General features: G+C 38.4%; 2 protein-coding genes across 5 annotated transcripts; both read right to left on the bottom strand.

Moving 5' to 3' along the window:
* TRMT10C (tRNA methyltransferase 10C, mitochondrial RNase P subunit) lies at nt 1-5182 on the bottom strand. 4 transcript variants are annotated; one of them, XM_047723388.1, is made up of 3 exons: nt 5042-5181; nt 4431-4457; nt 1-1572 (listed from the first exon to the last, which is right to left on the bottom strand). In XM_047723388.1, exon 3 carries the CDS (start codon nt 1561-1563, stop codon nt 295-297), a length of 1269 nt encoding a protein of 422 aa, XP_047579344.1. In that variant the 5' UTR covers nt 1564-1572; nt 4431-4457; nt 5042-5181; the 3' UTR covers nt 1-294. The 4 variants fall into 4 exon arrangements, with proteins under 4 accessions (XP_047579344.1, XP_047579334.1, XP_047579324.1 ...); XM_047723378.1 differs by lacking the exon at nt 4431-4457 and having other exon boundaries at nt 5036-5182; XM_047723368.1 differs by lacking the exon at nt 4431-4457 and having other exon boundaries at nt 5042-5182.
* On the bottom strand, nt 5120-20033 carry LOC125096013 (putative protein FAM172B). The gene is made up of 3 exons (XM_047722664.1): nt 19998-20033; nt 15170-16225; nt 5120-5224 (listed from the first exon to the last, which is right to left on the bottom strand). Exons 1-3 carry the CDS (start codon nt 20031-20033, stop codon nt 5120-5122), a joined length of 1197 nt encoding a protein of 398 aa, XP_047578620.1.
* Between the last annotated feature and the right edge of the window lie 5489 nt (nt 20034-25522).

The following is a 25522-nucleotide window of genomic DNA, read 5'->3' as shown; positions in this document are numbered from 1 at the left end:
AAATTATTAAGTTTATTTTTATAGTAAGTAAAATATATTTCCAAAGTTTTGCAAAAATTTAATTAATTGGGGAAAAACACTTCAGTTAGTTTGGAAGGACAACCTTTAAAAGAACAAGTGAATTCCATCCAGGAAGAAACAGACCAGTAGAATTGTATTTTCACTCCATTTTCCACTCCTTTTTTTCTTCCAGTTTTATTGAGAAATAATTGACATTCATTACAGTATAAGTTTAGGCATACAGTATCATAGTTTGATTTACATATATTGTGATCATTTATTTATCAAATTTTCTCATTTAAGCCACCTTTTCTGTGTGTGTATATTTAGAGAGCCTTTTGGAGATGAATTAAAGGTCTTTGATTTCTTCAATCTGTTGACAAACTCTTGAGAATGCTGAGAAATCTCCAGACAACCACTGTATTTTCTTCTAGGAACAAACTTCAGAGCCTCTTCCCAACTACCAGTGTTTTTCAGACATAACAAAATACGCATCATTTGATCTAAGGTGAGATTTTTGGTACCAGTATCCCACTGTAAATATCTATCTAATGGAAGGCATTCCGTTGCCAGCTTCAGCCGTTTTGCCTTCGCTAGGGACGTGCCTGTCTGCATAGCCTTATCAACAAAAGATCCCACTATATAAATTTTATCATGCTTGAAAGTGGTCATAACATTAGGAGAATCTGCAGTTAAATATATAAGACTATCCTTTGGGAATAAATCTACATGAGACTTTTCTGTTGCTGTTAAAAGCAATTTGTCCCATTTTTCTCCGTAACGTTTAACTAACTCTTTATGATAAGCACCATCTATTTTAAGATTGCAGAAATAAAGATGGAAAGGATCAACATCTCTTCTGTTACATCCTTCACTTTCTAGAAGTTGGGAAATAGTATTTTGGAGTTCTTTTGGTTTCATGTAATTATCATAATCCATGTCCAAAACCAAAGGTTGTCCAAACTGCATGGCCTGAGCACCTTTCCAGCCCATGGCAATGTCCATATTCCTATCCCAAAGTCGTAGAAATAGAAAGTTTTGCTGTTTATCATCCTTAGTGGTTTCTAACAATTGCTCTCTTATTGCTTTTTCCCTTGTTGCTGCTTTCATTTCCTTTTTTATTTGATTTGCTTTTTTCTTTTTTTCCTTAGTATATAAATATTTTAAGTATTTTTTTTTTGATGATTTAGAAACACATTCCATAGCAGTTTTGAGTTCTTCTTCACTGATGTGTTCTGGTACTTCTTTACCAAGCAATCGCCACATCTCAATTAACTCCCTGATGGCAGCTAGAGGATCTTCATCCTTGCTACTTGAGACTGGTGAAACATCTTCTTGCACACTAGATTTCATTGTAATTTTCCAACCATCCAGTCCCAGCTGTTCAGGAGGTGATGTACTCTCCTTTTTAGGATAGGACACTCCTGGTATTTTGGAAGACATGTATCTCTGTAGAATGGCTGAACATAAAACGCTTCTCTTCCTAGGGATGGTAAATGGCAACAAATACCTGGCACAAGATCTTAAGGTGATACTACTACTCATTTTGAGGAAAATAGGCATGTAAGACCCCTATAAGAGAAGCAAAATGTAATGAAAAGTTAGACAAACATTTTTAAATTTTTTAAATCTGTCAACTAATTATGCAAGTATAAATTTGAGACACCAAAAGCAATTGACTTTTTTTTAAAGATTTTACTTATTTATTTGACAGGCAGAGATCACAAGTAGGCAGAGAGACAGGCAGAGAGAGAGAGGGAGGAAGAAGACTCCCTGCTGAGCAGAGAGCCCTATGAGAGAGCCCGATGCGGGGCTCGATCCCAGGACTCTGAGATCATGACCTGAGCTGAAGGCAGAGGCTTTAACCCACTGAGCCACCAAGGTACCCCTGGGTTCTTATTTTTGACATAAATTTCATTATTGCTTTAGGAAAAAGAATATCTTGAAGAAAGATCCTTTTTAGATTCGTATCTAGGGGCCCAGAATATCAACATTACTGGATAACAAAGTAATGTTCTGCTGATAGGGTTGAGATCATGATGCTATTTCTTCTCCATTCTACTCTAAGTCCAGATAGAGACCCAAACACAAGTTCCTTAACATCAGCAACACACGAAGACAGTAAGACAAAGGGCAGAAAAGTTATAGGGTACGGACCTGCTGTATCAATGCTCTCATCTTTTCAAAACAGAAATGGACAAAGATTTACTGATTTAAAAGCAAAAAAAAATAGGGGTGCCTGGGTGCCTTAGTGGGTTAAATTGCTCCTTTTAGCTTAGAACATGATCTCACGGATCCTGGGACTGAGCCCCATATGGGGTTCCCAGCTCAGCAGGGAGTCAGTTTCCCCCCTCTACCTCCCCACCCCCACTCACACTGTCTCCCAGATAAATAAATCTTTAAAAACAAGAAAACAGACCTCTTTTCTCCAGTTCAGAGTTTATTTTGCAGCACATAATGTTACTATCAAACAAAATGTCCAAAATTAGGGCAAATATATATAAGCTCCACAATTTTATCCTAAAGGTCTGGACATCCACAAAACAATGAAGATGCTTTAAAATGTGAAACTAGTACAGGATTTGAAGGGGGAAAACAAAAAAAAAAAGGAGGGGCTCCTGGGTGGCTCAGTGGGTTAAAGCCTCTGCCTTCGGCTCAGGTCATGATCCCAGGGTCCTGGGATGGAGCCCTGAATCTGGCTCTCTGCTCAGCAGGGAGCCTGCTTCACCCCCCCCCCGCCCCCACCGTCTGCCTCTCTGCCTACTTGTGATCTCTGTCAAATAAATAAATAAAATCTAAAAAAAAAAAAAAAAAGAAAGAAAGGAAATCAACTTTTTACAAAATGCAACTGAAACACTTGAAATATTCCTTCTTCCCTCTGCTTTATTTAACAACTCTGCATGCTTCTTAGAGTGGTTATCTAAGCTGTGCCCTGATGCTCACATGTCTTCCCCTCCTTTAAAAGCAGATGTGCCTCCACCCCCATTTTTCCCCCAGTCTAAAATTCTGCATGTGAGGTCTGATCTATCTCTGGCGTCACCACCATGCATCAGAAGAAAAACTCAAATGCAACATATTAACATAATTGCTCTCCCTTCCCTTCCCAATCTGCTTTACCTTCTACATGGTTTCAGGGATAGACTCTGCCATTCATCCATTTGCTGAAGCCAGAAACTGGGGGTTGTTTTATTACCACCCTCTCTCACACCCACCACATCTAATCTATTTGAATTACAATCACTTTACTTCTAAATACATCTTTAATCCATTAACTTCTTTTGAATCCCATTATCTTAATTGCATCCGCTAGCCTCCTGATTTGCTCTGTCTCATCTCTAAGCCATTGGGAGCTGGTGCAAATCTAATCAATGCACTTAGATGGTCCCCAATGTGAACTTTTTAAAAAAATATTTTATTTATTTGACAGAGAGAGACACAGTGAGAGAGGGAACACAAGCAGGGGGAGTGGGAGAGGGAGAAGCAGGCTTCCCACCAAGCAGGGAGCCTGATGGCGGGCTGGATCCCAGACTCTGGGATCACCACCCCAACCAAGGCAGATACTTAAATACTGAGCCACCCAGGTGCCCCCTCAATGTGAACTTTTAAATCCACTGCTGCAGGCACAAGTTCCAAACTTATACACATGGCTTTTAAAGTTTTCCACAAAATCATCTTTTGCCCACCTCTTCAGATACATCTTTAGCTATTCTTCACCTCAATCTTTAGATCAAGTATTCCTCCTACTAGTTCTTATAAGCACACTCTACCTCTCTATCACAATATTTGTAATATTCTTTGTAACTGCCAGGTTACTTATTTACCTGACTAATGGTAAACTCTATCAGGACAGACTATTTATATTAACACTGAATCCAGTGCTCAGCAGTTTATGGCTCACAGGAAATCACTCAAGTATTCTTCGAATAAATATTCTGGACCAATGCTTTTCACATTTAAAATATGTTCAGACACCTTTAAAAAAAAAAAAAAAGAAAGAAAAGAAAAGGAAAGGAAAGAAAAGAAAAAAGTTTGGGGGAGGCAGCTGGCTAGCTCAGTTGGTAGAGCGCATGATTCTTGATCTGAAGGAGAGGGTGTCTCGAGTGCAAGCCCCATAGTGGGTATAGAGCTTACTTAAAAAAATTCTCTTGGGGCACCTGGGTGGCTCAGTGGGTTGGGCTGCTGCCTTCAGCTCCGTGGTGATCTCAGGGTCCTGGGATCGCTCTCTGCTCAGCAGGGAGCCTGCTTCCCCTTCTCTCTGCCTGCCTCTCTGCCTGCTTGTGATCTCTGTCTGTCAAATGAATAAATAAAATCTTTAAAAAAAAAATTCTCTTAAAGTTTGTTATTGTTTTGCTTTTTAAGTAATTGCTACACCCAATGTGGGCTCGAACTAAAGTCCACAAGATCAAGAGACGCATGCTCTTCCGACTAACCCAGCCGGGTCCCCCATCTTCAGACACCTTTTAAAGAAAAAAACAGTTTAGGGCACCTCGGTGTCTCAGTCGGTTAAGTGTCTGTCTTGGGCTCAGGTCATGATCCCAGGTCCGGGGGAGCCAGTCCCACATCAAGATCCCTGCTCAGCGGGGAGTCTGCTTCTCCCTCTGACCCTCCCCCGTCTCGTGCTCCCACCCGCTCTCAATCTCTCTGAAATAAATAAAATCTTAAAAAGTTTTTTTTTAAATAAAGAAAAAACAATTTAGACTCCCTGAGATACGATATTTAACGGGGAGTCCTCAGCCCCAATATGAGAAATACTGATTTCAGAAACAAGTCTTTGGAGTTTTGTCTTTGTAACCGGTAAAGATTTTTTTAGGATATCACAAAAATGAAAACTCAAATTTTAAAACCAACAAGGATATCATTTTTTGTAAACACTGCTCTGTTCCAGGGACTGTACTACTTATAGTTTAAAAATCACTGGGCTTCCTTCCCCTTATCTGTGAGCCTTCTTAGCGCACGTGCTACACTAAGCCCATTTTAGAAAGGTTTCCGCGTCCTCCCACCTCAACACACACAATTAAGATGCCAAGAAACATGCCCATACCAGGAGTGCAGAGACAGTGGCTCCCACTGGTATCAACCGCGGGGACGCACACGCGACGCAATAGCCCGCAATAAAGCGCTACGCAAGAAACCGCACCTCACGCATCAACGCTGGTCGGCTTAGTTTCGGTACCTTGCGGGTCAGCCGTGGCCGGAAATCCCGCCCACTCTCTCCGGCGCTTGCCTATGACGTCAGGCCACTAGGGGAAAGCTTTCCAGCCGGAAAAGCGGTGCTGTTGTGGAGAATGCTGGCTGCTGCTTTGGGGCCGATGCTAGCTAGGGACCGTCTCGACTGTTGTGTTTTTGTAGCTGGTTTAATTGGGTTACACCACTATTTTAAAAATTTCTGTTCCTTTTCTCTTAACTTACTCTCTACTTGGTACACGTATTTATCAGCATCTACTTACGCAGTGCTAAAATAAAATGATGTTTTCAAAAGTCTCACTCAACTTTAAAACTGCTTGATGCAAGACTTAAACGTATGAAACTTTGTGACCAGTTTATCACCAGCACCTGACACGATGTTTAGAAAGATAGGGGACACGAAGTATCTCTCACTCCCCTTAGCTCACTTGTTAAATTTAATGTGAAAATGAAATTAAGTTACACACTGCAAATTAGTGTCCTTTGGGGTAAAATCCAGTCTGCAGGTGCTTTGTTTAGGCGTACATTTTCAAGTGTTTTAATTTAGTTGTCACTATTAAATCATTAGGGCCAACATCATTCACTGGGGAAAGGACCGTCTTTTTCAAGGAATGGTGCTGAACAAAGTTGGACCCTTAACCTAAAACCATATAAAAATTAACTCAAAATGGATCAAAATCTTCAACATAAAAGTCAAAACTATAAAACTCTTAGAAGGAAACATAGGGGAGAATTACATGACATTGGATTTGGGAAGGATTTCTTGTATATGACCCCAAAACCACAAGCAACAGAAGAAAACAGACATTTTGTACAAAATTAAAAACTTTGTACGTCAGGGGACACTACTGACAGAGTAACAGATTTGGAAGATGTTTAAGAAGTAAAAATGATAGAATTTGGTGATTGGTATTTGGGGTAGAAGAAGTCAATATTCTACTTTGAGCATTGGGACAGATAGTGATTAGTAGTGTGGGGAATGGGGGAAAGGAGTAGACAGGATGAGGGAAGAGTTGGTGAGAGCAATTTTATTTTATATTTTTTAAAGATTTTATTTATTTATTTGACAGAGATCACAAGTAGGCAAAGAGGCAGGCAAAGAGAGAGGAAGGGAAGCAGGCTCCCTGTGGAGCAGAGAGCCCGATGTGGGGCTCGATCCCAGGACCCCGGGGTCATGACCGGAGCCGAAGGCAGAGGCTTTAACGCACTAAGCCACCCAGGCACCCCGGTGAGAGCAATTTTAGACATAATGACTGAGCTCCCTTCAAAGTCAGATGATGTCTCCTTTACAATATATGGCAGTTGGCTGCATGGGTCTAGAGTTAAGGAGAAAGGGAATGAACCAAACCTAGACATTTGAGAGCTATGAAAGAGACTCTGAAACCAGTGTCTGTGAAACCATGTGGGTGGAAAAGATTACCCAGTGTCTGGGTAAAGAGGAAGAGTCAGCAAAGGAGACTGAAAATGAGCAGCTAGAGATACAGTGGTAAAATAATCAGAATATGACAGAAGCTGAGGGAAGAGTGTTTCAAAGAAGAGTGACCCAAGAGGTTTCAAATAGGCCAACTAGGTCAAATGCTGTCTATACATCATGTAACACAAACTGAGAAGCGTCCATTGCACTGGCACCGTATTGTGAGGTTTGGAAGCTGAAGCCAGATGAGAGTGGTTAAGGAATGAGTGGATTATGAGAAAATGGAGTTAGCAAGTGTAAATGTTTTAATGAAATTTGGCAGGGGCAATATACAATAAGTTCAGTTCCTAGGTGTGGCATCCAGGAAATTTTTGCTAGTTACTATTATTGTTATGGTGGGAGAGACTTGACCAACCAATAGGATTTTTAGCAAGGTAATTGTCCCATTATTTATTTGCCTAATGGTAAGCTCTATATAAATAAAAGATAGTGAGAAGAGTGAACTTCCTGAGAAGACTGAAAGAGATGGTATTCAGAGGACAATTGGAGGGAATTGGTCTTGGATAGGAGGAGAAAATTCTACTTCCTTTGTAACAGAAAAAAAAGAAGAGGCAAGTGGGGATAGAAGTCAGTTTGTAGATATGGCAACTTATTTTTGAGTTTCCATTTCTGGAAACAGATTTAAATCTCTTATTTTTTTAAAAGATTTTTATTCTATTTTTTTGACAGACTGAGATCACAAGTAGGCAGAGAAGCAGGCAGAGAGAGGGGGGGGGGGGAGGAAGCAGGCTCCCTGCTGAGCAGAGAGCCTGATGCAGGGCTCGATCCCAGGACCCTGGGATCATGACCCAAGCCGAAGGCAGAGGCTTTAACCCACTGAGCCACCCAGTCATCCCTAAATCTCTTACTTTTAATTTGTATTTGTTTTTATGGAAGGACTTGTCTTGAAGAGTGAGAAGCAACCCTTCCTTTACTACAGGAGGGAAAAATACATGTGTCAGTTCACATGGATCATAAACACGGACTCAATGAACTCAATGAACAAACCCCTTTTGTTGCTTTCCTTAGGGGAGAAAACTAGGCTAGATGATAATCCATCATAACTTTCACCTCACATGAGATAAATTTAACTTTATTATCTCTCTGGCAATTTATTATCTAGTCTTTTTATTTTTTAAAGATTTTTTTTAATTTGAGAGAGAGAGAGAGAGCACTAGAGAGAGAACACGAGCTGAGGGGAGAGGTAGAGGCAGAAGCAGACTAAGCAGGAAGCACGATGTGGGGCTCGATTCCGGAAATCTGGGATCATGGCCTGAGCCAAAGGCAGTTGATTAACTAAATGAGCCACCCAGGTACCCCTGCCTAGTTTTTCTAACACCGGTTCGCAAAGTATGGTCCCTGGAGCAGCAGCATCAGCATCACTTGGAAACTAGTTAGGCAAAATTTTCATGCCCTACCTACCAATTTTACTGAATGAGAAACTTTGGCAGTGAGGCCCATCAATCTTTGCCTTAACAAGATCTCCAGGTTATCCTAATGTACTCTAACATTAGAGCACTACTTTGAAGAAACATTGACAAGCAAGTAAGAAATTTGTTTTCTTTTTAATAAGGAGTCTTCCCTTAGCAAACAATATGTTCTCCTTTTTTTTTTTTTTTAAGACTTTACTTATTTATTTGACAGACAGAGATCACAAGTAGGCAGAGAGGCAGCGTGGGGGGGAGCAGGCTCCCTGCTGAGCAGAGAGCCCGACTCGGGTCTCCATCCCAGGACCCCGGGATCATGACCTGAGCTGAAGGCAGAGGCTTTAACCCACTGAGCCACCCAGGTGCCCCCAATTGGATTTTTAAAAAAAGATTGTATTTATTTATTTGACAGAGACACAGCGAGAGAGGGAACAGAAGCAGGGGGAGTGGGAGAGAGAGAAGCAGGCTTCCCACCCAGCAGGGAGCCTGATGCAGGGGTTGATCCTAGGACCCCAGGATCATGACCTGAGCTGAAGGCAGATGCTTAACGAATGAGCCACCCAGGTGCCCCTAGTTTGGATTATTTTTTAAAAAATTTATATCAACCCATACAAGGTAGATAAAGCATTAACATTTTCTTCAAGATTTTATTTATTTATTTGTCAGTGAGAGAGTGAGTGCTCAAGCACAAGAAGGGGAGTGGCAGGTGGAGGGAGATGCAGGATCCCCACTGAGCAAGGAGCCCATTATGGGGCTCCATCCCAGGACCCTGCAATCTTGGCCTGAGCTGAAGTCAGATGCTTAACTGACTGAACCACCCAGGCATCCTGTGTTCTCCTTTTTGTTAAGATATGCTTAATTTGGTATCAGAAAGTGACACACAAATCTTGAAGCACTTTGCTTACAAACAATGATAATAGCCCATTACCTCTATTTTCCACAAGGAAAATAAATCATATGGTGATATCACAATATCTTAAGGTTTTCCTGAAGACCTCTCATACCAGTCTTTTCTCTTTCAGGACACATCTCTGGTCTGCAGTTTATAGCCAAGAACCTGGGGATTCTTTTTTTTTTTTTTTTTTTTTTTTTTGCTTCAAGTTGCAAAAATAGATCAACATCAAAAGTCAGAGCACAGGAACAGATTAGGGCAATCCCTGGGAGGAGAAAGCTTAAACTTTATTATTAAAACAAGCATTTGTCTGTGGCAAAATGCTGATGTTTTGCAGAAAAAGAGAAAGCAGTTTCTAAATACACAGAGCTGTTTCTTAAAACAAGAGAAAGGGGCTTAGTTGGTTAAGTGAACAACTCTTGATTTCAGCTCAGGTCCTGATCTCAGGGTCGTGTTATCAAACCCCGCATTGGGGTCTGCACTGGGTGTGGAACCTGTTTAAGATTCTCTCTCCCTCTCCCCCACAGGGCTTTTGAATGCACATGCTCTTTCTCTGTAAAAATAAATAAATAAAACAAGAAAAAAATTGAATGATGAGATAAGCATGCTCTTAGAGCAGAGATAATCTTATAACCAACAACTGGTATGCTGCCTAGAGCAATCTATACTTTCAATGCCGTTCCGATCAAAATTCCACAGCATTTTTCAAAGAGCCGGAGCAAACAATCCTAAAATTTGTATGAAACCAGAAGAGACTCCGAATTGCTAAGGAAATGTTGAAAAAGCAAAACAAAACTGGGGGCATCACGTTGCCTGATTTCAAGCTTTACTACAAAGCTGTGATCACCCAGACAGCATGGTACTGGCACAAAAACAGACACATAGACCAGTGGAACAGAGTAGAGAGCCCAGGTGTGGACCCACAACTTTATGGTCAAATAATCTTCAACAAAGCTGGAAAAAATATCCAGTGGAAAAAAGCCAGTCTCTTTAATAAATGGTGCTGGGAAAATTGGACAGCTCTGTCTGTGTAGAAGAATGAAACTGAACCATTCTCTTACACCATACACAAAGATAAACTCAAAATGGATAAAAGACCTCAACGTGAGGCAGGAATCTATCAAAATCCTAGAGGAGAACATAGGCAATAACCTCTTTGACATAAGCCACAGCAACTTCTTTCAAGATATGTCTCCAAAGGCAAAGGAAACAAAAGCAAAAATGAACTTTTGGGACTTCATCAAGATCAAAAGCTTCTGCACAACAAAGGAAACAGTCAACAAAACAAAGAGGCAACCCATGGAATGGGAGAAGATATTCACAAATGACAGTACAGACAAAGGACTGATATCCAAGATCTATAAAGAACTCTTCAAACTCAACCCACACAAAACAGATAATCAGGTCAAAAAATGGGCAGAAGACAGGAACAGACATTTCTTCAAAGAAGACATAAAAATGGCTAACAGACACATGAAAAAATGTTCATCATCAGTAGCCATCAGGGAGATTCAAATCAAAACCACATTGTGATACCACCTTACACCATTTAGAATGGCCAGAATTAACAAGATAAGAAACAACAAGTGTGGAGAGGATGTGGAGAAAGGCAAACCCTCTTACATTGTTGGTGGGAATGCAAGTTGGTACAGCCACTTTGGAAAACAGTGTGGAGATTCCTTAAGAAACTAAAAATAGAGCTACCTTATGACACTGAAATTGCACTACTGGGTATTTACCCGAGAGATAGAGATGTAGTGAAAAGAAGGGCCATCTGTACCCCAATGTTCATAGCAGCAATGGCCACAGTTGCCAAACTGTGGAAAGAACCAAGATGCCCTTCAAAGGAAGAATGGATAAAGAAGATATGGTCTATATATACTATGGAGTATTATGCCTCCATCAGAAAGGATGAATACCCAACTTTTGTAGCAACATGGACGGGACTGGAAGAGATTATGCTGAGTGAAATAAGTCAGAGAGTCAATCATGATATAGTTTTGCTTATTTGTGGAGCATACGGAATAACATGGAGGACATGGGGAGATGGAGAGAAGTGAGTTGGGGGAAATCAGAGGGGGAGAAGAACAATGAGAGACTGTGGGCTGTGAGAAATAAACTGAGAATTTTGGAAGGGAAGGGGTTGGGGGGATGGGTGAGCCTGGTGGTGGGTGTTATGGAGGGCACGTATTGCATCGAGCACTGGGTGTGATGCATAAACAATGAGTTCTGGAACACTGAAAAGAAATTTAAAAAAATTAAAATTAAAAAAAAAATAACCAACAACTGAGTTGAGTTGTTACACCATTAATTTTAGTTGGCATCATTTATCATGTAGTGGTCTAAAATATGTCCTGAAATTCTTTGGCACTCTCTTTAAGAGGTGGAGCCTAATCCCCCTTCCCTTGGATTAGTGACTCATTTCTAACTAATAAAAAAAGTGGACCAGTATGCAACTCAGAGAGCAAATCGTAAAAATGCAGTGCATTTTCCTGCTTGATCCTTCACCTGGATGATTCACCCTGGAAGAGTTGCCATGTCCTGAAGACATACAAGTGACAAAGTCTCTCTTCTTCACTAAACTTTAGTTAGGCTCCTCTGAGCCCTCTTCTGGGCTAATCCTCAACCTTGGTCTTCTGTGAGGCTGCAGAGCTAGTCTTAGCAAGAATCCTGCTAAATCAACTCTTTTTAAAAATTTTTTTTAAAATTTCTTTTCAGTGTTCCAGACAACTCTTGACAGCTAATCAAGTTCCTTATTCCCCACTCTTGATGTCTAAGGCCCTGGCTTGCCTTTAGCAATAATCTTCCTACCTTGGTGTCTGGTGTCTCCTCTTAGTAGTTTTCCGTCACTGACACCCTATCTTTGCTATATTCAGAGTTGAGTCCAATCCCTCTTCCCTATTGCAATATCCCTAATTACAACAGTTTCAAATTAAGTCTTCCTTACCATTCTAACAAATTGCAGAATAATTTTTTCTTCAGCAGAAGCAGTCTATGGAAGAGGTCTACATGGTGAAGAACCAAGGGCTTCTGCCAAATAGCTGCTCAAGCTTGACTGTACTCTCCTCAGAGATCCCAAGATAAAATTACCCCCACAAAACTGCTCCTGAATTTCTGGACAAGAGAAACTGAAATAATAAATTATTGTTATTTTAAGCCACCAACTTTTGGGTGTAATCTGTTATGGAGCTATGGATAATAATATAACCAACTACTAGATTAAATAGCAAATTGGGAGTTATGAGAAATATCAGCTTCAAGTTAGGAAAGTGCAAGACAGAAGAGCTTTTATGGCAACTTCTAAAAAACTTTTTTTGGGTGCTTTTTACGTTAAGTGCATTAAATGCACTCTAGATAGACTATGTCGAAAGGGACTTCAAAGCTCACTTGATTTATAAATTGGAAAGTAAAGGCTGGGAGAGAATAATTGGTTTGTCCAAGGTCGAGTTTCGTTTAAAACCTGCATATCCTGATTTATATTTCAGTGGGATTTTTTTTCTATTATGCCATTTAAGACATGGTAGAGAAAGAAGAGAAATATGAAATATGTCTTTGATTATAAAGATTTGTTTTTGTCTGGGATGCTATAACAGAGTATCACAGACTGGAAGGCTTAAACAAATGTTTATTTCTCACATTTCTAGAGGCTGGGTAGTCTAAGAGAAAGGCACTGGCAGATTCAGTGTCTGGTAAAGGGCTGCTTCCTGATTCACAGAAGGCTGTCTTCTTGCTATGTTCTCACATGGTAGAAGGCAATTCTCTGGCATATCCTTCATAGGAGCACTAATCCCATTCATGAGGATCCACTTTCATGACTGAATCACCTTCCAAAGACCCCACCTCCTGTTATACTGAGGATTAGGAATTCAACATATAAATTTAAGAGGTACACAAATATTCAGTATATAACAGAAATTAGAATATATGCTGGGTTAAAAAACAATGTGAATAGAAACACTAGAAGACACTAGAAATAACTCTATCAGAAAAATATGTACATCCTATTATATACAGCAGAGTTAATCTTTTTTTTTTTTTGAGTGTGTGCTCACACATGCATGCACGCACAAGTGGAGGTAGGGTAGACGGGAGGGGTGGGGAGAGAGAGTGAGAGAAAGAATCTCAAGAGGGCTTCACACTTACTGCGCAGAGCCCAATGCAAGGCTCAATTCCAAGACCCCAAGATCATGACCTTAGCCAAAAATCAAGAGTCAGAAACTTAAGTGGCTGAACCACCCAGACACCCCTGTGGCAGAGTTAATTTTTCAAATGCAATGTCTGCTATGGGTTCTCTCTTACTCATCTATGGGCAGAGCTAAATTTGTAAACTCCTCCTTTTTCTCTTTTCAGAACTTCTGGAACAGCCAAAATAAATTTTCACTAATAGTCACTATTTCATCAAATGGCATTTCTATACATCTAGTTGCTCAAGTCAAAAATCTGGGAATAATCCTTATTATTTCCTTCTTCTTATTTCTGACCTCCAGCCACAAAATTTTGTTCACAGAAACAAAAGCATTAGCATATAGCCTAAGTATTATGTAATTAAATATTATTATTTAAGTATTAGTGTTAACTATATAGTATTAGAAGTTAAGTATTAGTATCAAGTATTTCTCAGACTACTACCAACATTTAATTTGGTCTCCCAGCCTCCAAGCTTGTCCTTCCTCTAATCTATTCCCTGAACTGCAGTCAGGATATTCTTATATATGTTATTCTTATATATGTTATAATATGTTAAGCTGAGAATATACTTCTGTCTTAAAGCATCCAATGTTTTCTATTGTTATGAGAATAAAGTTGAAAATCATAACCAATGGACCTTGCAGCCTTGAGCAAGCTGCCTCTGTTTATTTCTCTAACTTAACTTTCCAACTACAGACAAAACTTCTCTCCTTGACCAAATCTGAGCCTGGCTCCTATAAGCCCTCTTCTCAACTAGGCTCCAGTGTTGGACTCCATCCTTGGTCCACTTAGTCCAGTTTTTGTTGTTGTTGTCGTCACTTAATCCAGTCTTAGCAAGCATTCTGCTGTCAGTTAGTGAAAATCTCCCATCTTTGGCATCTGATCATCCTCAAGATCTGATAAAATGCCTCATCCTCTAGGATGTTATCATCCTGGCTTGCCTTCAGTAAGAATTATGTTGAGTCAGTCTATTAAGAATCTCTCTTATGCCTGATATTTCCTCCTAGTTAATTTTCCACTCACTGGCCCTCACCCTACACTTTGGCTATAAGGTTTACCCCCCTCAATTATCCTTGTTGAATCAGAAGTTGAGCCTGATCTCTCTCCCTTACTGCAAAACCCCACTGCAGTAATCCTTCCTGAATAAAGTCTTCCTTATGTCTTTAACAAATGTCATGAATTTTTTTCTTTAACACTACTCACCCATAATTTTTTAACTTCAGCTGAACTGAACTTCTTTCTCCCACATCAAGTCTTTTGCATATGCTGTTCCTTTGCCTATGAATTTGTTTTCCCACGTAATTGCTTAGCATCATTAAAACTAAGCATCATTTTCTCAGGGAGGCATTCCCTGGCCCCCAAGGCTGTCAGCTCTCATACTAGATGTTCCATGGCACCTTATATTTTCTGAGCACTCATCACACTTGCAATTTGTTGTTCATTGTAAACTCCATAAGTGTAAAGGCAATGCTGGCCTTGTTTGCTGGTGTCCTGAACAGCTACAATTGACTGGTACACAGTGGATACTCAAATATTAGCTGAAGGTGTGAGTAAATACCTTCAATACATTTGAACAGAAGACTAGTAAATTTAAGGAAAAGAACACAAACATATAAAAATAGAGTTTATGATAATTTTTATGTTCACTTTTAGTTTTAATATAGCATTAACAACATAGAAATCAAAGACTTAGTATTTAATCTATATCAACTATAGTCTATTAAATCATAAGAGATCTTTTCAAAAGATCCTCTAACTTGATAATACTTTAAAATATTAATTTTGGTACTGACTGTTCATCAATAGGCTATAAAAGAGAACACATTCACTTTTCAAAGAAAGTAACAAATCAAACCTCAAGCCAGAATATAACGCTGAGTATATTGGTTTCATAACATAATACTGTGAAGTATCCTTTTTCTTCTAGCATCTACATTAGCAACATTTCAGTAAGACAAAAAAAAATATTAGATGACAGAAAGCAACTTAAGCACTTTGCTTTCTTTTTGTGCAGCTTCTTGTTACTATTGGCACTCGAGAATAATTAATAGTTGTTTTGGCTTTCAAAGCTTTTTTAAAGTATTTAAAAATTGACTGGAGGCTAGAGGAAGGGGCTAGGTTGTGTTTTTCTGTACCAGCAGAAACCATAGGAAACTCCTTTCTTAAAACAGTAGTTGCAGGTTTATCCAAAGGCTTAGGACTTGTCACCCATTCACGGCAATGGTGCTTTATCCAGGCTAATAACTGTACATCACTTCCCAGCTGGTGTCCTACATGATGTTCAGAGTCAATGAGTGCAACAGCATATACTTTGTTCATCACTTCCCACTTTCTACGAACAAGTAAGTCCATAAAAACCAAGCCTCCATAACCATGTACAATGAAGGCAACATCCTTTCCTTCAGTCTTTGAGATGAAGTAATCCCAAATGTAAGCCACGTGTTCTTCAGGGGTGTTGCTGCATCTTTTAGGGATACACTGGAGAGGTTTCTGGAGAGAGAAAAAATTCTCTGCCTGAACCATTTTTAGGGAAGAGGACCCAATATTTTGTGTTAAAAGACCTTTCCACTCATTCTCCATCTTTAGGTCCACAAAATTGTCATTGGGGTTTAGCACAATTACATCATAATGAGCCTGCAATGCCATCTGAATACACGGTATCTGACTTCCATGTTGGAGACCATGATGTATTATTGCTTGCTGACTCCACTGACCAGCTCTAAAGGCCCCATGGTCTTGAAGAAGGACAAGAAGCACAGAATGATGACTTGTTAATGCTCTCTCACTCATGAAAAAGAAGCTTCTTGGTTCCTTATCAGCCTCTGTTGGGATATACACTTTTTGTAATTTGCATACTTTCTCCAGAAGCTCATAAATGTATTGTGCAAGCAAATGGCCAAGGGCCTGGTAGCGCTTGCTATTCCTCTCAAGGACATTTTTATAATAGTTAAAGACAAAAGGCCTTTGTGTCTCAGTGTGTCTCAATTCAGCTTTTTCATTGAAGTCATATTTAAGTTCTTCTAGTAAGTCAGATTGTTCAATAAATTTTTGGAAGCTCAGCTCCTGAGTCACTGGTAACCACTGAAAGTGAAAATCAATAATATGTCAGCAGTAGAAAAAATAAAATTTTCAGCTTGTTAAATTATTCTTGTGGGAAATCATGCTAAAATTAAGCACTTCACCAAGACATTACCTTTTTACCTTACACTAAAGACTTTAACTCAAAATAACTGTAAATGATGCAAAGTAGTAAGACACAGTAAAGTAAGGAACAATGCCAGACCATACATAATGACAGAACAGACCAACAACCATAGCATCTTGCCCAGGAAGCCAACCCTAATAAACAGCCCAGAAAGCCAGCCTGCTAGGAATCAGAGTTGTAGGAAAGTCAGACCACTATCTCTAGTGACAATCCGGGAAGCTAAACAATAACCTCTGTTATAACTGGCCCCAAATGACCAGGACTTAACTAGGAACTGAAAGGGTTCCTAATTTTTATCCCCACTTCCAACTTAGGACCCACCAGAGGAGAGCCAAATGTGCATCTCTAAACAATCACACGAGATATTCTGCTTCTAGTTAGCCTACCTGCAGTTTCCCCAGGCCAATAGCCTCAGGACATCCCAACAGCCTTCCCTACTTTCTACTATAAAGCTTTCCCATTTTTCTGCCTGCCTTTGAGTCTTCGCCAAACTGCAAGTGATGGTGGCTGACTCTATTGCTACAGTGAGTGCAGAATAAATAGGTTTTGCTTTTCTCATCTGGTTGGTCTTAGTTTACTTCTACAGTAAACATTTAATAAATTTTGCTGTTAAATAAATGTCAGGGGATGGCAATGCGAGTGAAATGTGAAACAGTACAGGTTATGATCAATTTATCTTATAATAGAGGATATGTTTATTTTGATGTCTGAGAAGAAAAAAAAATCTGTGACTAAAAAGTTAATTTAGGTAGTTATCATGGACAGAGCTTAAAGGGAAAAGAAAAGACGTTGATAGGTTAAGTGGCTTGCCCTGAAGATTATTTATTAAATTATTATTAAATAAATGATTGGGTACTGAGGTTGTCTGACTCTAAAATTCATGGTCTTAACAAGTACATGAATACATTCTCTGCTTAACTTCTTAGTACGGACACTGAGAATCCATTATGCACTTCCAGTAAGTAGCACTGAAAATGATTTTTAGTGCCACTCTAGATCGCAAAATTAAGGCTTAAGGCAAAATTAAGATGGTGTTTTCTTGCTTTATTTTCTTAACTTTTTTCTCACTTTCTGAATCTTATTCTCTGATTCCTTTTTTCTTTTAAGATTTTATTTATTTATTTAACAGAGAGAGAGAGAGAGCACAAGCAGGGGGATTGGCAGGCAGAGGGAAAGGGAGAAGCAGGCTCCCTGCAGAACAGGGGGAGCCCGACAGGGAACTTGATCCCAGGACCTTGGGATCATGACCTGAGCAGAAGGCCGTCACTTAACCAACTGAGCCACCCATGTGCCCTTATTTTCTGATTTCTATATGTAACTGGCACTTTATGAAAGTGTTTGGTTGTCCAAAGTACCCAGCTTATCTAGACTGTTCTCCATTCTTTCCTGTTCCACTAAAAACTTTTTTGCTACTAGTGTGGCTGACCTCAGGTACTATTGTATAATTAATGTCTTTTTCCAAAGTATAAATGATAGACAGACCTAACCATCCTTTAAAAGGAGAAGCCTGGGGCCACCTGGGTGGCTCACTGTTAAGCAGCTGCCTTCGGTTCAGGTCATGATCCCGGGGTCCTGGGATCGAGCCCCTCATCAGGCTCCCTGGTCAATGGGAAGCCTGCTTCTCCCTCTCCCAATCCCCCTGCTTGTGTTCCCTCTCTTGCTGTGTCTCTCTGTCAAATAAATAAATAAAACCTTTAAAAAAATAAAAGGAGAAGCCTCTGGGATTAGACTGATTTAGGTTTAAATCCTAGCTCCAGATTCTGAGATTGAGTGACTTTCAGCAGGTTGCTTACCTTCTATGAGTTTCTTCAACTTCTAAGTTTTAGTTTATCTATGCTATCTAAAATAATGATCCCTATTACTCTCTATCCTGCTACTCTGCTTTATTTTTCTTTGTAGACCACATCACCACTTAATACATAATTGCTTGCATATTTTTATTAAAAATTTTTTAAAAACCATTTTATTTTATTTATTTGGGGGTGGCTGGGGGAGGTTGAGAGAGAATCTTAAGGAGGCTCCAGGCCCAGTGCGAAGCCTTATCTCATGAAACCATGACCTGAGCCGAAATCAAGAATCACACAGTAAACTGACTGAGGCACCCAGGCATCCCTTGCTTCCATATTTTTAAATTATATGACTTCCCTCACTAGAAAAAGCTCTAGTAGAACAGGAATTTCATTAAACTACTATATCTTCAATACTTAGAACACCCTCTGGCACATATATCATTGATATTTTTTTGAATAAATACATGCAAAATATGTATAACATCATTTGTTTCACAAGGCTGTTGTGAGAAATTAATGTAGGTAAAAACCATTTACACAGTGCCTTACACATGAAAGGTTCTGTGAAATTAGACAGGATGATATTCCTTTTTGAGATGAAATAAAAAACCATATATATAATTCTTTCCAGCCTTCCCTATGCACTTTAACATTGTGATACTTATCCATATTAATAAATGTAGTTCTAGGTCGCTCATTTTATCTGTGTATGGTATTCCATTGTTTGGATATGCCATAGTTTAACTATTTTCTTGTTGAAGAACATTTAGGTTACTTTAATTTTCCAGTATTCGAAACAAAGCTGTGATGGACATTTTTGTAGCTATAGTTTTGTACACATATTAAGAATTTCCTTAGGCAAAATACTTGAAAGGAGAATTTCTAGGTTATATCAGCATCTCTCACTTTATCAGACATTGATTGCCAAATTGCTCTCTAAAAAGGAAGGTCTATTTTATAATTTGACATGGATGACCAGGTTTACACAGAAAAGCAATAGTCTCTCAGATCTAAAATAGTGCTTACAGGTGTCTGCTTTGTTCAGTCAGAAGAGCATGCAACTTTTGATCTCAGGGTCGTGAGTTCAAATCCCATGTTGGGGGTAGAGAGTACTTAAATAAACTTTAAAAATACCCTGTTTATTCAGGTGCTGGGCTGAAAACCACCTTTTTCTATACTGAAATAAAGAGAAAGATAAAGTATATTTAAAACTCAATGAACTAGACGAAGAGTCTTGTTAGCTAGTGATTTAACTGTTCTTTTAATCAGAAAGTAAAATAAACAAAATCAGTATTTTCTAATAGCATATGGTACAACATTTAATTATTTTCCACTTTTGTTAAGTGTGTACTTAGTTGTTTGAGAGACAATTCTCAGGGGTAAAAAAACGAGAGTTTGTAAACTAGAAAAACCAAATTGCACACAGATATATAAAGGACAGGTGGGGATGGGGTGACCAGGAGCAAAGTAGGCAGTATCTTGCAGAACGGAAAGGGATACAATTCTTTAGAATCTATTTTAGCATATTTTGCTTGGTTAATATACTCTAACCTGTAACTCTCCCCTAAATTCATATCCAACTGTCTACTTGATATATTTACTTAGATGTCATACAGCCATCTCAAGCTTAACATGTCCAACCCCCCTCTTCAATCTATTCTCTCTCTACTCATTACTACCTTAGTAAATGGCAACTTTATTCTTTCAGTTACTCATGTTGCAAACGTTTCTTCTCTTTTACATTCAACCCAATCAATCAGTTAATCTTTAAGTTCTGTTATTTGAAATATATCTGTCATTGAATCACTTTTCATCCTCCACCTCTACCACCCTAGTCCAAGTCACCCACAACTCTTACCTTCATTATCAAGTCTCCTATGCAATCTCTTGCCATAAGCTCTTATCACCCTGCAGTCTGTTTTCCACATAGAAGCTAGAATGATCTTTTCAAAGCCTCTAAACTGGATCTCACACCCCTGTTCAAAATTCTCAATGATTTCCCCTCTCTGAATTAAAACCATAGATCCTGGGATGCTTTGGGTGGCTCAGACGGTTAAGCGTCTGCCTTTAGCTCAGGTCATGATCCCAGGGCCCTGGGATCAAACTCCATTTCAAGGGCTCCTTGCTCAGTGGGTAGCCTGCTTTTCTCTCTGCCTGCAGCTCCCCTCCTTGTGCTCTCTCTCTCTAAATAAATAAATAAGCAAAAAAAAAAAAAAAAAAGCCTAGGTCCTTATCACCACCTATAAGGTCCCACATGGTCCTTAGCTATTCAATGTCATTTCCTTGTTTTCTTACTTGCTTACTCCTCCAGCTGCATGATCTGGTTCTTAGCTCTTTCTCAGGTGCGTTTCCCACCATGCTCTTGCTTATTTCACTCTAGCCACATCTGACCTTTTTGCCCTCCACCTGTGAAGCAAGCTCCTGTTTAAGGGCATTCCCCCTTGCTATGCCTATAGCTTGGAACACTCTTCCCCTAGAGATCTATAGGGCTTTATTTCCTTCAAGTTTCTGCCCACTTGTTATCTGATCAGAGATCTGAGCATTCTATCTGAAAGGGCAAACCTCTCCAATTCTTCTTCATTCACCTACGATTCTCTCTCTCTCTCTCTCTCTTTCTTTCCTTCCTTCTCTTCTTTCTTTAGTTCTTTCTCTGCTGCCTCTCTCTCTTAAGCACTTAATACCTACCAGCTGACATAAACTTATTTTCTGTTCCCCCCTCTCCTTCCTGCATTTAGAATATAAGTTCCATGAGAGCAGGGACAAAGACTTTGTTTTGTTCGCTACTCTTATCGCTAATTCTTGGAATAATACCTGAATTTTAGTCACTTAAGTATTGTTAGAATTTTATGATTTTTGCTAAGAGCATAAGGAAGTAAAGAAGAAAAGTTCTCTAGCTGTATATACAGGAGAAAGATGCATACAAAGCTTTTTAAAAATTATAGAGGTTTCTTGTATAATTTTGAAGTTAATAAATGTCAATTTAGTAATCATTTTTAGAGAATATCCTATGCATCTGTATGTTTTCTCTTTTACAAATCAAGATGGTCCATTAAAATAAAGGAGAGAAATCAAACTTTTTAGTTTTTGAAAGAATGGATTGGAATAAGGTAGCTTAGTTTTTGGAATAAGATTTTTAGAGCTGCGAAGCACGTTACTGATATTCTTAGTTAATGTGTTTATTTTACAGAGAAGTGAGGCTTTCAAAGGTAAAACAACGTGCTCAAAGTAATTCAGGCAGCTCTGGGAGCCCCAGAGAAGATTCATTTTTACCAGTGATCTTATAAATGGATAATATTTAGCTGTTTATTTCATTTATCCACCAAAAATTTAGTGAAGGCATTTGTTACACACTTAGTGTCTTATATCACACGGCCTAGTCATTTTACATCGAATGGAATAATAGAGAATAGAATATAATCATTAGTGTGAATTGTAAATTAGGTCCTTCTAGTAACTTGGATTAGGTGGTTGACACAGCTGTTACTTTTTGTTCTAGGGACGGCTATTGTTTTTGTTTATTTAAAAAATTGTGGTATAATATACTAAAATTTACCATTTTAACCATTTTTAGTTGTACAGTTCAGTGGCATTAAGTACATTCACATTGTTGTGCAACCATTACTGCTACCCACCCACACAACATTTTTCATCCTGTAAAATTCTAACCTGGTAACCATTAAGGGATAACTCCTCATTTCTCCTTTGCCCCAGCCCCTAGCAAACCATTCGAATTTCTGTGAACTTCACAAGAGAGTAAGTGGGGCAACCGAATCACAGATGCAAATAATTTTAATTAGCTTGATTTTTAAGGAACTCCTTTCCTATTTAAGATCATAAAATGGTTATGCTTAACAATATTTTACATTTTTCACAGGTAAACAATAAGCTTTTATGAAAATATAATTTTACTTTGTTCCTGGGTTTCAGCATCAAAAAGAGAGAGAGTGAAAGAGAGAGAGAAGAAAATATAAATTTAAATCTGAGAAGTTAGGGTCTAACACCTGATTACACAGTAATACCTTATTATAGTAATTATAGTCCTTTGGTATACCTAAGGACTTTTGTATATCCTATGCCATTAAGAAGCATAGAACAAGGGATGCTAAAAGTATCTAAATACTTTTTTTCAATGAACATCATTTTATTTATTTGTTTATTTAGAAAAATAAAAAAAAGAATAATTTAAAACAGATTTTAAGGAAAGAATGACTATTTTGGTACAAAAGCAAAATTATTTTCTCAACACAGAATGCAATTATGAAGTTTTTTACTAAAATTATGCCTGTTTACCACTCCATTTAATAAATTATAGAAAATAGTAGAAAATGATAAAGCTAATGAAATATTATGTAGAAGTTTCAAAAAAAGTAAACTAAATCTTATCTAGTATTCCTTCTCCCTACCTACCTTTCCCCAGGAAAGACTAAAATAGCTGTATTTTATCTGCTGAGGCAAATTTAATCCTGAGGCAAAGACATAAAAAACAGAATATTCAAGATAGAAAGAAAAAAAAACTCAGATGTCACCAAATCTTGAGTTTTCCAAATTTGAGTATGCAACAGAATTTTCTAGGAGAGTTAAAGAAAAAAAAGTTTAGTGGACAATCATAAAGAGAAACATCCTCTAATCACTGTGGACAATGCCAACCACCCCTAAAATCCCTTCAAACTCTTATTCCTCTCCAAAAGTAACCATTCTGGACTTCTATAGGAATCATTGCTTTGCATTTCTTTGCGGTTTTATATCCTAAGTGAACAGTCCTGGAAATTATAGTTTAGTAGTTCAGTTTTGTAGTTAAAAAAAAAACTTGATATGTCTTCCTGGGAAAAATTTTAAACATACAGATTGTTAGTCTCCAATTCTAGGAGATTCTGATTTAAAAGTTTTGAGGTGTGACCTGGAGGTAGTGTAAAAAAAGATGCTCCCAAGTAATTCTGAAAATTAGATTTTTTTTAAAAGATTGTATTTATTTATTTATTTTAGTTTTATTTTTTTTTATAAACATATAATATATTTTTATCCCCAGGGGTACAGGTCTGTGAATCGCCAGGTTTACACACTTCACAGCACTCACCATAGCACATACCCTCCCCAATGTCCATAATCCCATCCTCCCTCCCAACCTCCCTCCCCCCATCAACCCTCAGTTTGTTTTGTGAGATTAAGAGACACTTAATGTCTCCCTCCCAATTCCATCTTGTTTCATTTACTCTTCTCCTACCCCCTTAACTCCCCATGTTGCATCTCCTCTCCCTCATATCAGGGAGATCATATGATAGTTGTCTTTCTCCGATTGACTTATTTCGCTAAGCATGATACCCTCTAGTTCCATCCACGTCGTCACAAATGGCAAGATTTCATTTCTTTTGATGGCTGCATAGTATTCCTGAAAATTAGATTTTTGAATTTACTGACTTTGTCCATCCTAGATCCTATGTTTCTTGATTTGGTTATTTAGAGGTAAGTGGGTACCAAAAGTTAAAGGCTAAAGAAGATGAGACTACCCTAAAGCCTCAGTTTTACTAAGTAGTAACATAACATGAAAATTTTCTCTTAAAACTAACTAAATGTATTAAGGCACAGAAACGCTGAGTAAGCATTACATTTTAAGATAGACCACTTCAAAGGAATTAGTGGTATATGCACAAGATGCCTTGGGTTCAGCCCCAGGGCCAAATTTAGGGATCTTCAGTTAAAGGGTTGTGCATAGATTCCTTCTACAGCTTTTTGGACAAAAGATTATCCATCTGCTGCTTGAATACCTAGAATTATTGGTATACTATACCTAAATTATTGGAATACCTAGAATTATTGCAAGTTTTCATAACTTCTGGAAACAGGCTATTTCATTGCAGGGCAGTTAACAATGGCAGATTATCTTATAAAGGAAGATACCTTTAAAACTAAACAACCTATATGTGTCTTTTCATGATTCACAGGTCACTTCATTTATATGTGGAATAAAAACTTCCTTCACAGAATTCTCAGTATTCTAAAGAAAAGAATCAATTACTAACGAAAATGAAGTGAATAGCAACACAATATAGTACTCCATACATCTCTGCAAAATCTAGGCTTTCCTGGAGCCCGCGATAAGAAGTTCCAGATTGTTTAGTTTTTTAAAACAGGAAGTCAAGATGTCCACTGTGGCAAACTACACCTCATTACAGGGGTTCTTGGGTGGCTCAGTCAGTTAACTGTCTTCAGTTCAGGTTAGGATGGAGCCCCAGGTTAGGTTCCTTGTTCAGTGGGGAGTCTTCTCCCTTTCCTCGACCTTGCCCCCTATTCCATCTCTCTCTCAAATAAATTAATAAATAAATAAATCTTTAAAAAAAACCCCACTTCTTTACATTCCTATTGTACTTAAAGTTAATTCACATGTGATGAGAAAGGGCCTTTTGCAAATTTTATTAAATTCTCTTCAAAGAAATTGTTAATCAGGGGATAAAATAAAGGGTTGATCAATTTCACACTGCCACTTTGTCTTGAAACTATTAAAATGATACCCACTATACCCACTGTTTAGAACAAAAATACAATGAATACCTAATTTAATAACTTTATATTCACTTTTAACGCTTAAAGAACCATACCTATTGAGATAAAACCTGTCCATTCTCTCTTATAAAATACAGGGCTGAAGAATTTCTAATCTCAAATGATTTTAAAGAATTATTTATTTATTTATTTGACACACAGAGAGAGATCACAAGTAGGCAGAGAGGCAGGTAGAGAGAGGGGGGAAGGAGGCTCCCCGCTGAGCAGAGAGCCCGAGGCGGAGGCAGACTCCGTCCCAGGACCCTGAGATCATGACCTGAGCAGGAAGGCAGAGGCTTAACCCATTGATCCAACCAGGCACCCTCAAATGATTTTAATTTGAAAGACTCTATACAGTGTGAGCTCAACGTACAAAAGAGAAATGACATAATTCCCAAACATACTAAAACAATCATTTTTGGGGGGGGGTCTTTTTTACTTTTATTTAAAATGAGGAAACTTTCACCGGAGCATCGTAAAACACTATAAAATATCACTTAACCAGTCTTTCATAAAGGACAAAATGAGGTTGTTAAGTGACTCGCTCAAAAGCAGAAAGTGAACTTTTAGTCCTTTAGTTATTTGCAATGTAGTTAACGATAAGGCAGAGATGAATACTGTTACAATAAAAATACTGGTTAAAAAGCAAATTTGAAATTCTTGAGCTTCAAGTTCATCTATTTTTAGATGTTACTCAAAACAAGTTCCAATTCAAAGAAACAAACTGGCTTTCTAAAGTAGCAGAAATGGTATATTTGGTTCAACAAATTTAAACAATATATTTGCAAGCTGAATTATTTAACTTCTTATAATTTCATTTCTTATAAGTTAACTTCTTACTGCTAA

This window comes from Lutra lutra, chromosome 1 (assembly GCF_902655055.1).
Source record: "Lutra lutra chromosome 1, mLutLut1.2, whole genome shotgun sequence".
NCBI classification, from domain to species: domain Eukaryota; kingdom Metazoa; phylum Chordata; class Mammalia; order Carnivora; family Mustelidae; genus Lutra; species Lutra lutra.
The sequence above is the reverse complement of the archived record's forward strand: the minus strand, read 5'-3'. Positions and strand labels throughout refer to the sequence as shown.